The sequence below is a fragment of the Helianthus annuus genome, chromosome 17, assembly GCF_002127325.2.
Source record: "Helianthus annuus cultivar XRQ/B chromosome 17, HanXRQr2.0-SUNRISE, whole genome shotgun sequence".
NCBI lineage: Eukaryota > Viridiplantae > Streptophyta > Magnoliopsida > Asterales > Asteraceae > Helianthus > Helianthus annuus.
This window is the reverse complement of record NC_035449.2, coordinates 96026061-96040190: the sequence shown is the minus strand read 5'-3', so window position 1 is coordinate 96040190 and position 14130 is coordinate 96026061. Positions and strand designations below refer to the sequence as shown.

At 34.7% G+C, this 14130-nt stretch overlaps 1 protein-coding gene and 1 long non-coding RNA gene across 2 annotated transcripts; both read left to right on the top strand.

Moving 5' to 3' along the window:
• The first annotated feature begins 2830 nt into the window (after positions 1-2830).
• Positions 2831-3876, top strand: LOC118489241. The gene is made up of 3 exons (XR_004886862.1): positions 2831-3162; positions 3270-3336; positions 3825-3876. It is a non-coding gene; the product is annotated as an uncharacterized LOC118489241 (long non-coding RNA).
• Positions 3877-3908: 32 nt separating this feature from the next.
• LOC110923446 (probable serine/threonine-protein kinase SIS8) lies at positions 3909-8754 on the top strand. Its single transcript, XM_022167534.2, has 12 exons — positions 3909-3919; positions 4241-4267; positions 4351-4429; positions 4510-4608; positions 4695-4763; positions 5267-5316; positions 5483-5659; positions 6557-6678; positions 6864-6929; positions 7040-7161; positions 7551-7828; positions 8062-8754. Exons 1-8 carry the CDS (start codon positions 3909-3911, stop codon positions 6573-6575), a joined length of 531 nt encoding a protein of 176 aa, XP_022023226.2. The 3' UTR covers positions 6576-6678; positions 6864-6929; positions 7040-7161; positions 7551-7828; positions 8062-8754.
• Positions 8755-14130: the final 5376 nt, after the last annotated feature.

The following is a 14130-nucleotide window of genomic DNA, read 5'->3' as shown; positions in this document are numbered from 1 at the left end:
CCTGTCCAAGTCGAAGCACTGAAGGAAGAGAATTCCCAAGCTGGGTTCGTGCAGGACATGGAGGAGCAACTTTTGGCAAGGCGGACGATATTTGCTACCTCATGGAACGAATGTGGATCCCACTATACGGTAACCGTACGGAACTTATACCTACCAAAGCACACCTACCGCGATGTTCTAGCAGTCTGGGTTTGATAGGAGATATTAGAATTTTAAACCTCGTATTGATGACCGGGCAGGGAGGCCCCCATAGCACTGAATATGAACAATGTTTAGCATGGGCGAAAGTCAAGGTGGAACACCAGAAACCTATGGTTTGGGTCAGCAACCAGAAACACCCACATGGAGACGAGAACAGACTACCGTGGATTTGTCATTGGTTTACTTAAAACTCAGAACGGAACCGATATCACCTAGGTGGTCGTTGATTGTCTCATGCAACCGGTACACTTTCTTGCAATCGATGAACTGACAAGTCTTCACAGCTTGTGAATATTCCTCTGAGAGAGGCGGCTTTAGGGCACGAGGTGCCAACTCCTGTCATCCCTGAATTTGATCTATGCATGATCTATGTCAGGCAATACACAACACCCTGGGAGGGTGTGGAATGCTTGGGAAGCATGGAGAGCTTAACTGACGTCACGATGGACCATTCAACAGTCTGGGAAGGATCGGTAGCGTAACCTACAAATTCGATAACGTACACAATGTCATTTATGTCATGAACCTAAATAAGCGTCTGTTTGACGCAACACTTGTGATACCCTTGTTGAGAAACTCACTTTTAACACGGTCAAAGTTCAATCGTGAGAGTTCGTTGGAACACAAGACGTGGACCGAAGTTCCTATTAGAACACAAAGATCAGGTGAAGCCCTATTATCTCCGATTGTTCAAACGATGGGACCAACTTTCGAAATCACTGGCGAATTTCGGGACGAAATTCCCTTTCAAGTTGGGGATGATGTGGCACCCAACTGACTTCGCGATCCTGTTTTTACAAATTGGTTTACATAGTGTCTGCGTAGCTATCTGGATGATTAGTAATTGTGTGTAATGCTTGATTATTAATTGTGACTATTATTTGTGTAGTATTTCATATAGTTTAATTAAGAGTTTCTATCGCTTCACTCTTCTGTGCTTACTTGTCAAATTTCGGGACGAAATTTCTTTCAAGTTGGGGATGATGTGACAATCCGGATAATTAAGGTTAACATTGCTTGAAATCCCACCACTTTTAGTGTGTGTCTCTATGCTATCTACCTATCTCGTGCATCACTTTATGATTGCGTATGTTTAACTGATTAACTATACGGAGAATTGTTAAACGTTTTGTGTGTCGTTCGTCTGAGTTAGAAAACCGAATGAGTTGGGCCGCGCGTACTAGGGCCACATATTCGCACTTCATGATCTTGGCCCAATTCACATTTTATGCATTTTAATCTTGATCTCGGCGCGCTTGTTAAATGTCATCTCGGCCCAATTCTTGTGAAGATCCTTGATATCGGCCCACTTATTTGAATTTGGCACTCTAACTTAAGATACGTAACCTCCTTTCATGTTTCTCAATCACAACATAACAACCCTACCCCCTTCCTGTTTGTGCTATAGCCCAATTGGATGGGCTTGAGCCCATCTCGGTTAAGAAGGGAACCGCCCCAAAGATCTTGACTATTTAGAAATACGTATTATGTAGAGATTAACATAAAACTCAACCATAACAAACCCTACTTCTCCCTTCTTGTTCTTGCGAAGACAGTAGCAAACCCCACCCCCCTGTTCGAGATAGCACCTGGATCAGCCAAGTTCTGGTTAGTAGATTCGAAATTATGTTAACTTTTAATTAGTGATTATATTTATGTGTAATCTGGATTAACCAAAGTTATGTGTATGTAATTAACTGTTAACGAGAACACATAATGATCCTTGGTGATTTGTGATTGGGTAGTTAATGTGTAGATTGAAACATGATCCTAGAGTTATACGTGAACTTCAGGAGATCTGGATATGTTTGAGTCTAGGGTTGGTTTAGATTTTTTTATATAATATTTGCATGATAGTAAGGCTCTTAAAGAATCCATGTTAATTACGAATTGTTAAGTTTAGGAACATGATTCACGTTAATGACTGATGATTTAGGGTCAGCGCATGTTAATATTTAATGTGTTTATTTTGGATATGTATGCGTAGCAAAGCCTGAGGTCATCACATATGAATTAGTTATTAAGGGGATTTAAAAGAAAAGGAACAGATTAATATTCTGGTGCAGTTGTAAATTACTTGGAGTATGTTTTGGGCCTCTCCTATACAGAGTCGCATATCCAGGTGGGCCTAGGGTGCAACTGGGCTGTGAAGTTAACTCCAGCCGTGCAGGCTGGGGGTTGACATTGTGGGCCAGAAATTTGGGTCGGGTCGCACGCCGGTCAGTGGCCCACGGTTGTGATTGGATAGCGGAATGGTTTGGGTACCTTAATGGGCGGCATATGTTACTGTTGGGTTGCATGAATGGTTGAGTAGTATATGTGCAGGTTTATTATGTTAGACTGTTATTTGTATGGTTTGTAAAATAGAATTGGTGCATGGGTTGCAATCTTGTAAGGAATTAAATGAAATCTATATATATATATATATATAAACATGATAAATAAGGGCTTAGGTGTCATGTTATAAGGGCTTGAGAGATGATGTGGCATCTCCTAAGACCATCTAAATTTTGGTTTTGGCTCCAAAAACTTCCGTGCTTTTTCCCCTTCTCCCGAGACCCGAATTGAATAATTTGGCCCGACAAATATGGATCTTATTTAAACCCTTTTTTCAAGTGAATATGGAGACACTTCCATTTCCCTCATACGCCGCTCTCTAAAACCCTAGATTCACATCTTCTTCCTACATATTTTTTTCTTCATCTCTCTTTCGATCCCTTCTATTTTATGGTTTTTGTTCGTCCATTAAAAGCCGATGATTTTGAATTTTGGCGTATTCTTTTTGGTGAACAGTTTTCTTTTTCGTTTTTCTTCATCCTTCCTATAAGAAACCCTAATGGCAAGCCAACCGATCGATACTTCTTTGGAATTAAGGTCTGTCTATATTTGTGATTCTTGCTTTCACCGTCATGTCCACCTCTTCCACAGCCGCCGCCACTCTGTCACCAGCGATTTCAACAGGTACGTTTCTATCCAGCAGTTTTTGTTCAAAGTTGTTTCTATCCAGGTACGTTTCTTTTTGTCTCTGTATCTTAATTCTTCACTTCTGATTGTTGCTCTTTTTTCAGACTACATGAACAACATTCAGCCATTGTCTGCTTGATTCTATCAATTGTAGGTGGTATTTGTTTAGAGGTATGTTAAATTGTTTCTTTTTGGTTTATTTTTTAGATTTCAATGGATGCTTTTATGGTTTTTTGCATTTACGTATATTAATATTTTGATTTATATGTTGAAACTAATTGCATTGAAGTGCACATAGGTTGCTCGATCATATGCCACAATGAAGTTTTAGTCTTTTTTATTGATTTCGACCGGTTTAAACCTATTGGATTCGATTTGAATTATGTCCGAACTAAAGGGATTCCATATATCACCCTACTAAATTCTTATCATCTGAGAGGGTGGAAGATTCAGACTTTGTTCAGTAGCACTACCTATGACATGAGGGGTTTTGTTAGATTTTCTAAGTTGTTGACTTAATTGAATGGTTTGACAAGTTTTTATGTGGTTACATTCAAGATTCGTTGTAGATATACAGAAAACATCTATCTCAGCAACTAAGGTGACCTTATTGGCGGGTTATGAAAACACCTGCTGACTTACAACCCGCTCTATGAAAGGTCTGAAACAGGATTTTGTATGGAGCAACTAAGGTGACCTTATCCGGTGATGATGGCGAGGGTTTCGACGAGTTGATTTCAGAAATGGAAAATAGGTGAAATTTATTGAAAGGGCGATTATATTAGCAGCTAAAGAACTGGATGACTTAACTAATAGCAGGTTTGTATTTTTTTTGTTTTTGCAATTTTTGTTATAGGAACTAGAATGGAGGTTGTTTTGATTTAACTAATACAAATCGTTCATTTAGGTTTGATTGTTCAGGTTGACTTCGGAAATAAAGACGATAATAATCAAATCTAGGGCATCCATAGTTGTACTGTTGAAGAACTATGCAAAATCCAGATGGTGCCTTAACGAGCTTTGGTTGATCCTGTAGCAAAGGAGGGAGTGCAAAATAGCATATTTATATTTATAGTATATATAATTTGGTTCTCTCTTGCGAGTACGGTGACGTCTCACTCGTCGGTATTTCTCATGTTCAACTATTTCTAACCATTTATCTCTTTGTTTTTTTTTTTAATACAGAGGTAGTCTATTTAAATTGTTGCATCGTTCTAATGTCCAACTTGATGAAATGAGGCGACTGCACATGGCTCTTGATGTGGTAGAATGTTACTTCTGGTGTTATACTTTGCTTTTTATTTCTATATTCTTTTTTTTAATAATTATAAGAAATGCTTCTAGGCAAAGGGAATGAACTATTTGCACACGAGCAATCCAATGATTGTGCACCGGGATTTGAAGACACCAAATCTTCTTGTCGATAGAAATTGGGTTGTTAAGGTTGGTCTTTCCTTTCGAATTAGAGTTGTTAAGGTTTTATATTATTTTATGTGTAATGTTTAACTTGTGTATTGAATGTATGGCAGGTATGTGATTTCGGGATGTCACAAATGAAACACCATACCTTTCTGTCTTCTAAATCTACCGCTGGAACTGTAAGTTATCTCCAAACTTAAGACCATTACCAGCCCACGAGAAATAAAATAAAGACTAAAATGTCGTTTTCGTCCCTGAGGTTTGGCCACTTTTGCGACTTTCGTCCAAAGGTTTATTTTTCCGCATTTGGATCCAAAAGGTTTGAAATCTTGCCATTTCCATCCGATTCGTTTAACTCCATCCATTTTTAACGACAAGTCAGGGGTATTTTTCTTCATTTAATCTTGCCATTTTGATATAAAAAAACAAAACATATAGCTAAAGTGACGAAAATGCCCCTGACTTGTCGTAAAAAAATGGATGGAGTTAAATGAGTCGGATGAAAATTGCAAGATTTCAAATCTTTTGGATCCAGATGCGAAAACAAACCTTTGGACGAAAGTCGCAAAAGTGGCCAAACCTCAAGGAGGAAAATGGCATTTTACTTTAAAAAAAAAAGTGAAGCTGCACTTCTCGATGAAAGTTTTACACGGTTGTCTGACGACATGCTGTTTTGTTGCAGCCTGAATGGATGGCACCAGAAGTGATGAGGAATGAACCGTCCAATGATAAGTAAGAACCATCCTCTATAACAATTAGTCAATTCGGGTTATTTTTATGTCTTAACTTCTATGTGTTAAAAGTAATTATTTATGTAAAGTGTTTCCTGTCAATTCAACCGCGTATAAATGCTTTTCGTTTTTAGTTGTTGCTGACTTTCGTCAGGAATGGTATGCAGGTCTGATGTATATAGCTTTGGTGTAATTTTATGGGAGTTGGCAACTTTGTGCATACCTTGGACAGAGATAAACTCAATGCAGGTCGTTGGTGCTGTTGGTTTTCAGTTCAGACACCTCGACATTCCGGAACATGTTGATCATGTGGCTGCGCGAATAATAAGCGATTGTTGGCATCCGTAAGTTGAATTTCTTGCCAATTGCAATTACTATTTATCGCATTTTCTTCCTAATCCTGGTTAAAAAACATCGAAACAGGCATATTAGGGTCCATGAATGTTAATTATTCCTTCACTATCTATTTTTCATTCTTAGTTTTTACCATTTTCTTTATTTTCTAAACATAAGACATACCATATGTTAATGGTGTAAAGTAAGTCCAGCAAAAATGGCCGGTTGGGTAATGGGTTAAATGTGTTCAGGTCAAACGGGTTGCTTTAAAAGGTGCCGATTTGATTCGGGTCAAAATTGGTTTTGATAAAATGGATTCGGGTTGAAACAGGTTGTTTTCATAAACGGCTTCTTAAATCCAATAGCCTTGCTTAATACACAACCACAGCATGGTGTAGGTGGTGGCATCAAAGGGTGACGATGGGTGGTGTTGACCCATTTCGACCATCAGTTCTAATTTCTAAGTTGGCAAGTTCAATAAAAGTGACCCATTTTGACAAATGAACCTGAATTAACCTTTTTCTTGAATTATGGGTCATGAGTTTTTAACCATAACCACAACCGACCGAATATGACGGTTTTGATTAATCGGTTTCAGAGGTTATAGCGAGTCGGTTATGGTCGATTAACTATGATTTACGTCTAGCTAAAAATAACTAATTTTTTTTAACAATGGAACAATCCATTACATCTTTGTATATATTAATATATGGCATATAGAATATGCAAACAAAACGATATGATATATATAAACAATAAATCTAAACAAACTTTCAACCAAAACATATGATATGATCCATAAACTCAGGTGCTGTACTGTTTTTTTATTCATAATATTTACCAATGTTATTGTATTTGTAGAATTATTATCCGGTAAACAAACTAATACTTCATGTGATTGTCAGGGAGAAAGTGAAAAACTAACCGTTAACAACATGAATAAACCCAAGGTATTCGGAAACAGTTCAGACGGGTGCTGGTAAAGATGTATCTATTTGTCATTGGCGGCGTCTTGAAGTTTTATAAGGTTATTGCTAAAAGCAAACTTTTGTGATATTGTTTTCTTATTTTAGTATTTAATTTTGACTATATTATGAATTGTAGGGTTAATGCATGCTTGAATTTGAGTTTTCTTTATCAAATAGATGTAATAATGTGATTGTTATTGATCCAAAGAATTCCTTTTTCATAGCTTTCAAAAGTTTTTTCCAGGTTTTAACCTTGATAAGTTAAGAAAACAGAGGTCACGTGTCTCATATGCATCAATATCTGCAATTGGTGAGTTTTTTTTTTTTTTTTTTTTTTTTTTTTTTTTTGCTTCAAAATCCTCTATTTCATGATTAAATTATGAAATGTTTGTGATTCTTATGGTTTTTTTATTTGTTTAGAAACTATAGGTACGAGTTACTCTCGACACATGGAAGATGAGTATCAGAAGTTTATCCGGAGAATGAACCCGCCTCGAGTCGTAATCGACGAGGAATCGTGTAAAAATGGTACAATCATTCAGGTATTAAAACTTTTTAATTTTTTTATCTTTTTGAATGCACACCAGGTTATTTGTGTTTATGCGTGAATGAAAATGAGTTAATGAAATTTTTTATTAGACTTCATCATGAGAATGTTCTTGATAATTTAAAAGAAGATAACATTATTGGTAATGGGGGAATTGGAGTTGTTTACAAAGGGGTAATGCCAAACAACGAGCTTGTAGCCGTCAAGATATTACTGGTTATGAGTTGTGGTTCAACCTATGATCATGGGTTCAAACATGAGAAAAATCTACTGGTTTATGTGTATATATGGAGCTGCCCCTAGAACTGTATTTATTAGAATAATTTTCAAAAAGATTTTGGAAGCAATTTTAGACCTTGAAGGTTGTTTTTTTTTCTTTTTCAGGATTAGGTTTTGACATTGACGAGATAATACAAGCATGGCATGAACTGTATGAAGTGAAAAGATGGCAAAGTGGCGTTTTTCGATTAGCGCCACTGTTTAGAAGATGAGTTTTGGTTATTGGTTCAAAGAAAAAAATATTGTGGATGAAATTTAATATAAGGGTGAACACAACATACATGTTTTGGAGAACAGTTAGATGAATATATCCGGGTCGCTAGCTTGGGAAGTGGGATCACTTCCGCGGTTAAGGGTACCGTGCATCTACCCCTTTTTTTCCGGTTGGTTTTGAAAACATGTGTTTTTATTTTATTTCGTGACATAATTCGATTAATATAAATTAATTTTTCCTACCTGGGAAGTTCCCGGGTGATAACCTAGGTGAACCCGGGCCGGTCAACCCGGTTTTTTTTTTTTTTTTTTTTTTTTTTTGTAAAATAACATATGAAAGTTAAAGTCTTACTAAAAAAACACAAACGTATATAACACTTATAATTTGGTTGTTTTTTTGTAGAGGGAACTTAATTTACTAAGAGAAAGATTTTGGTAACTCGAAGGATATGAATCTTCAAAGGGACTCGACTATCTTTAAATTGTATATCCCCTCTATCACTAATTTATGCAACATCAGACTTTGTTTTTTATTTTATTTATACACTTGATATTTTTCTTAATAGTTTTCTCCAACCCGGGTAGCACCCGGGTGATAACCTAGTTTATATATATAGATGAAGGGGAAATGCATGGTGATGACACGTATATGATGATATGGTTGTGAGGCTTTGCATGAACTACATGTTTCACTTTTGTTTGGTTCTAGAGTGTGTGGGATAAGCTAATAAAAAAATGGATACTTAAGATAATAAAATTTGTGTATTAAAGAAATTCATTAGTATAATGATAATAGGCCACATCCTTGTAAGGGTCGAGTAGTGTTAAGAACTACATCAGGGTTGGGGTTGTTTAAGTTATTGGGTGTGTTACATATATCATGACTGTGTGATAAGTGAATACATGACTTGTTGTACGTGAAACATGTGATTTATGTGCATATGACTGATTGTTATCGGTAACCCTTTTAGGGCGTGGTTGTTCAACTGGTAATTAAGTAGATAATCTTACCGAGCAAATCAAAGGTGAGTTCATCTCTCTTGAGCATGCGTCCCGGTGGTTGGGACAGTCAGTGGGTATCCTTGGGAGGGATAAGTCTTTTGGGTAAAAACGAGAATGTTGGATAATATACTCTTCCTATCACCATTAAAGTCCCTCCGTGTTGTTTGGTTACCTGGAAGGTAACATGGTATTAGTTAGTAGCGCTACTTAGGTTTGGCAACCTCACCCCGTACCTGGGAGGACGGGTGTTGAACTAATGACCTAGTCATGACCAATGCTTTGATAGGAGCATTGGAGAAAGGGCAAAATAATCAGAAGCCGTCTTGTATTGGGGTATTATCAACATTGTTTTCAACATTACTTTCGGAATTAAATTCAATGGAATAACTAATCACTTGGTAACTAACGTTTTCGTAAAACTATGAACTCACCAGCGTTGTCTGATACACTTGTTGCATGCTCGCAGGTTGTTAGATTATATGGATTTGGAACTTGCTGTCTGAAGTAGCTGGAGTGGTCATAGGTCGTGCTGATTGGATACAAATGATGGGTTTATTGATTACAAACATTTAATTTGAAACAGTTAACTATGTTTTCTTTTATTTGCTTCCGTTGAACATGTTGGTTTTCATTTAAACTTATTGACGGTACTTTTCAGTAATAATTGATGATTTTATTCAACACTTGTGATTGGTTCAATATGATTAGTGGCTCGTTATTGGTTTGTCACACGCCTGACAGGGACACTCCCTAGGTGGTATTTTGGGGTGTGACAAATAACCCCAAATGTTAGCTGACACGGAGCTTTTATACTCACACATGAAGATGCCGCACACATTTAAGTGTGCACCCCCACAAGTGTGCGGCCTTTTAGGGTTTCTCGTGCACTGGTATTGGGCCTGACCCAATACACTTGTGGTGTGCGATGGGCCAAGTGGAACAAGGAGTGGACGAAATAAGGAGGTGTGCGGCTGCACCATCTGGTAGCACACATCTGTTTAAACTGTGCGGTTGGATTTATATTTTTAATCACTTTATTTAAATAGTATTCACAATCATTCATACATACATATATATATATATATATATATATATATATATATATATATATATATATATATATAGGGAAGGGTTCATTGGGGAACACTAAAAAAGTGGGGAACGGGTGAACACTCTTAAAAATTATACTTAACATGTTAAAAAAAAATTTCTAAATTTTTTTTGGCGCTTTTTTTATAAATACAAGTAGAAACATTTTTAATAAAAAAAATCAAAAACTAAAAATATAAAAAAAATGTTTAAAAAACAGTTATATCTTATAGAATTAACTTAACATGTTAAAAATCAATCTATTTTAAAAAAAAAATTAGCGCTTTTCTTTATAAAAAAGGAGGAGAAACTAGTCGAATAAAAAACTAATTTTTCTAAAAAAAAAAATATTAGCCGTTTTTTAATTGTTTTTTTTAATATTTTTAGTTTTTGATATTTTTTATTAAAAATATTTCTACAAGTATATTTAAGGAGAAGCACCGAAAAAGATGTTTAAAAATTAATTTTTAACATGTTAAGTTAAATTTTTAACAGTGTTCCCTAGTTCCCCACTTTTTTAGTGTTCCCCAATGAAACTCACGCTATATATATATATATATATATATATATATATATATATATATATATATATATATATATATATATATATATATGGTAGGGATATGGTAAAAAGTGTCTAAAATATGAGAAGTGTAAGAAGTGTTTTAAACCATTGGATATTTGATCTAATGATTGAGATCAATAGGGTATAAAATGTAAATTTTGTTTTAATTAGAAGGATCTTATGTAAAATTAAAGGGCAATAGTGACTTTTCCAACGTTTCAAATATGGTAACCGTTTCAAAATCCCCATCAATCTTCTATAAATCAGCGATTTATGGTAGCTGTTTCAAAACCCCCATCAATCTCCTAAAAAATCAGCGAATTTCTCGTACTGAAATAAATTCTTCGATTTCCTTCACAACAACTTTTTATAACACTATAAAGAACAGTATATTACATGATAAAACACTATAGGAAGATACAACACTATCTGTTTACTGTAAGACACTATACATAAATAAAACACTGTTGATGGGGGATAAAACACTATGAAAAGGAACAGTATATTACATGATAAAACACTATAGGAAGATATAACACTATCTGTTTACTGTAAGACACTATACAGAATAAAACACTATTGATGAGGATAAAACACTATGAAAAGGAACAGTATATTACATGATAAAACACTATAGAAAGATATAACACTATCTGTTTACTGTAAGACACTGTACAGAATAAAACACTATTGATGGGGATAAAAAACTATGAAAAGGAGATCAAAGATACCTGTACATAATATAACACTATTGACTGGGGAATATAACACTACAACAAGAACTTACCATAAACAATTAAATGTATAGAACAAATCGAATTCGAATCACATCCCTAATATATCGCCTGATATTTTTGGCAGTTATCTTTGGAAATCAATTAATTGATAAGAATGGACAATTACTAATATACCCTTTTGAATTAATTAAGATAAGGGACACTTGTCATTCACAAATTATTTCTCACACTTCTCACAAAAGTTGGACTTTTTACAGGATCCTCTACCTATATATATATATATATATATATATATATATATATATATATATATATATATATATATATATATATATATATATATATATATATATATATATATATATATATATATATATATATATATGGTAAGGTACATGCGAGAATCACCCTTATTGCGAGAACCACGAGAACACAAAATAAAATCTAAAAAAATCAAAAAAGCACTCAAATTTTTTTTTAATATTTAAAAAAAATCGCTATGTTTTGTTAAAAAAAACAAAACTTTTTTTTCCGAGTAACAGTTATCCATGCACATGTGCATATGTATCATTACTTCGACAAATTCGGTAATACGTTATCAGGAATAAACAATTGCACTTAAATTTACAATATCATCCGTAATACACTACTTTTTACAATACCAAAATTCAAAATGCACGTGTGCATCATTAGGTATAACCATGATATAACGTGTTTTGGTACAAAAAGTTTATGATTTTGAATGGAGAAGTAGGCCCATATACATGTTTTTGGTTAGTTATATCTAGTGGTTGATGGTTTGGTTATAGTTGTCAATTTATTATGTAATATGTTGATTGGATGGTATAAATAGTGTTTACATATATGTAATAAAGTGAAAATATTGGTAATTGTATTGTATTATGGATTGTAGAAGGTGATGGTATTGTATTATGGATGGTAGGAGATAATGGTAGTGTATTATGGATGGTAAAGGGAAAGTGTATTCAAAGTAGTGTACCAAAACACCTTATTTCATGTTGATACATATAGATGCACATGTGCATTTCTAATATTGGTAATGTAAAAAGTATTGTATTACACATGGTAGTGTAAATGAAAGTGCAATTGTCTAATATTTGTAATGAATTACAGAATTTGTCAAAGAAATGACAAAAATGGACATGTGCATGTTTGTGTATTATGGATGGAATGATAGATGAAAGAGAAAGTAGTGTACCAACACAACTTATTTCATGTTGATACATATAGATGTACATGTGCATTTCTAATATTGTTAACGTAAAAAGTAGTGTATTACACGTGGTAGTGTAATTGAAAGTGCAATTGTCTAATATTTGTAATGAATTACAGAATTTGTCAAAGACATGATACAAATGCACATGTGCATGGATTGTGACAACCGGTGATTTACGGCTCTTAATTACGTGATTAACAGGTGATTAACGCGATAATAAATAGTGTTTACAACGCTAATTAACTGAACCAGGCCCTTGGAGTGCCCAGGAACGTTTATTCGATTATACAGTGCGCGTGTGGTGATTTACGGGAAATCTGCTGAATATTACGCGACAACGAATTGATACCGTATAGAATACTGACAACGCCGACAAATATTAAATTTTTACGATATGTTCTAGTTTCGTAATTAAATTTTAGCAATCGTAGTTGAAACCGGCTCGAAAAACGGATTAAAAACAATACACGAAGCATTTTACGCGCTTTTTACGCAAAAAACGACTACCGACCGTATTTTATGTATTCTAATACTAAAATTTTATCTTTTGACGTTAAACGGAGTTCGGGTTTTGTTAACGGGTGATTGATGCATTTTAGACACACTTTATTCTATATAAATCTTAATAGAAATGCATCAATAAGGATATGAAATATGCTACATTAGTGGGGTTTTGTATTTAGTTGGTTACGAAGAAAATGAGTTTAAAACGGTAGTTTTATAATAATAATAATAGTGATGAAAATAATAAATTACAAAGCTCACAATTTGTAAAGGCATAGTTATTATTATTAACTACCATTAATGATTAAATGGGTTTGTGATGTTACGAGTAAACAGGGAAGATATATATACTACACAATTAATTTTAGTATTGCAATGAATGAATACATTTAAGAGGTAATATATTTACTTGTGTAGTTAAGTGAAGTTTTGTGTAGAAGAGATCGCATGAAGACATGGAGTTTTGAAGTTTATTAAGGATATGGGATATTGGCTGCTTTTGTGGAAAGTGATTTTTAGAAGAAAGGCAACATCACGTGGAGGATCAAGACACATAAACCGCCATTTTGGATTGGAGTGATGATTGCGCAAGCAAAAGAAACAGGAGCCGGCACATATTCTAAAGACAAAACAACACATGCAAAGGGGCACGTGATTGTGTATGGTGGGCCAATTTATGGGTTTTAAAATCCTAAATTAAAATACATCTCATCTCTTGACAAGTGGGCTGGAGGAGACATATTGCTAGCAGCCATTAATTATTCTAGTGGACTTCTTCTTGGGCTGGATCCAAATCGATATTGGGAACAACATTCATTTTTTTTAGTGGGCTTCATCTCACGAAATCATTAGCAGCCATTAACCTTATTTTGAGCTGGGAATTCGTGGGGACAGAAGGATCATATATCATCGAATTAAAGGGCAGCCTCATCGATCATCACATCTTGACGACAACAGTGGGGATCGCATCATCATTCTTTGGCTCTCGAATCTCATCATCCTCATCATTAATCTACCACCAAGATCCGAATCATGCAGTCATCATTCTCTCAAGCTTTTGAAGATCGAACGACTATCATGAGTGGCTAAATCTCTTGTGGACACTTCGGGTGAATGATTCTTGTGAGACACTTTTAATTCTAGTTTCTGTTTTGTATTGAGATTTGGATTTGTAGTCGGGTGACAGCCGACTATTTGCATGATTATATAATTTGTGTGACAGACAAATCCTGAGTGACAGTCAGAGTTATAATTATGTGTTGAATCCAATTATGCTTTTGTTGATTGAATGATTCCTATGAATGTTTGTTTTAATATTTCTCTGATCAATTAATATTA